The sequence below is a fragment of the Merops nubicus genome, unplaced genomic scaffold (genome assembly GCF_000691845.1).
Source record: "Merops nubicus isolate BGI_N331 unplaced genomic scaffold, ASM69184v1 scaffold38075, whole genome shotgun sequence".
NCBI classification, from domain to species: domain Eukaryota; kingdom Metazoa; phylum Chordata; class Aves; order Coraciiformes; family Meropidae; genus Merops; species Merops nubicus.
Window position 1 is genome coordinate 235 of NW_008608259.1, and position 948 is coordinate 1182.

The 948-nt window shown below is 63.1% G+C and overlaps 1 protein-coding gene across 1 annotated transcript in view; it reads left to right on the plus strand.

Moving 5' to 3' along the window:
- Positions 1-945, plus strand: part of LOC103772874 (cytochrome b561) — a gene marked incomplete at both ends in the record, with an annotated part of 1168 nt that extends 223 nt beyond the window's left edge. Inside the window, 2 exons of the mRNA XM_008940218.1 lie at positions 1-147; positions 835-945. Of these exons, the coding sequence (XP_008938466.1) occupies positions 1-147; positions 835-945 (258 nt within the window). The remainder of the gene's footprint in view (positions 148-834) is intronic.
- Positions 946-948: the final 3 nt, after the last annotated feature.

Here is a 948-nt window from a genome sequence, read left to right on the forward strand (position 1 = left end):
CTGCGGGTTCTTCCTGTTCCCCGGGGCCTCCTTCACGCTGCGCAGCCGGTACAAACCCCAGCACGTCTTCTCTGGCATCGCCCTCTTCGCCCTCTCCATCGCTGCCTGCCTGCTGGGCATCACCGAGATGCTCCTCTTCAACATCAGGTGGGTCACCAAGCTGTGGGGGCCGGTAGCTCCCCAGGTGCCCCTGGCCCCAGCAAAGTGCTGCTGCCCCAGTCTGGCTCCTGCTCAGGCTGCGGCTCCGTGGCTATTAAATCTCCCCCAAGGCCTTTAGTTTTTCTGCTGCTGCTGAGTCACTTCCCAGATGCTGTTTCACAATGGCTGGATCCTGCAGCAGCTTTCTTTGGGACGGGGATGAGCCACCACTCTCGCCTCTCTGCAGCCTGGTGTTTGCAGACCCCCCTCCCCAGGACACTGCTGTCCCCGAGGCCTCTGCCCTCGCAGCTGGAGGACACGGCGATGTCCCCACTGCCCATCGGGGTCCCCTCCAGCCCCAGCACTGCAGGGACATGGCGATGGGACCCCCCAGAAGCCACCTTCCTCTGGCTGGAGGGGCACATCTGGCAGGGGAGGTGCTGGGCTGCCTGTAGCCCCATATAGGGCTGTGGCCTCAGTTTCTCTGCTGTCACCAAGAGTGTCCCTCCCCAGAGCGAGCAGCTACTGGGCACTCCCCTCTTGCTGTGACATGGGGCAAAGGGACCTTTCCCAGGCTATGTGCCTGGAGGATGAAGATGGATGAGGATGAGGATGAGGATGAGGATGGGGTCCCAGCCAGGGTAGGGCCAGGACACCCACACTCCAAGGCTTGAGCATCCCTCTCCAATCCCGCAGCGACTCCTACAGGTACTTTGTGCCTGAGGGCATCCTGGCCAACACCCTGGGGGTGCTGCTGGTGGCCTTCGGGCTGGTGGTGGGCTACGTGCTGACGCGGGACGAGTGGAAGCG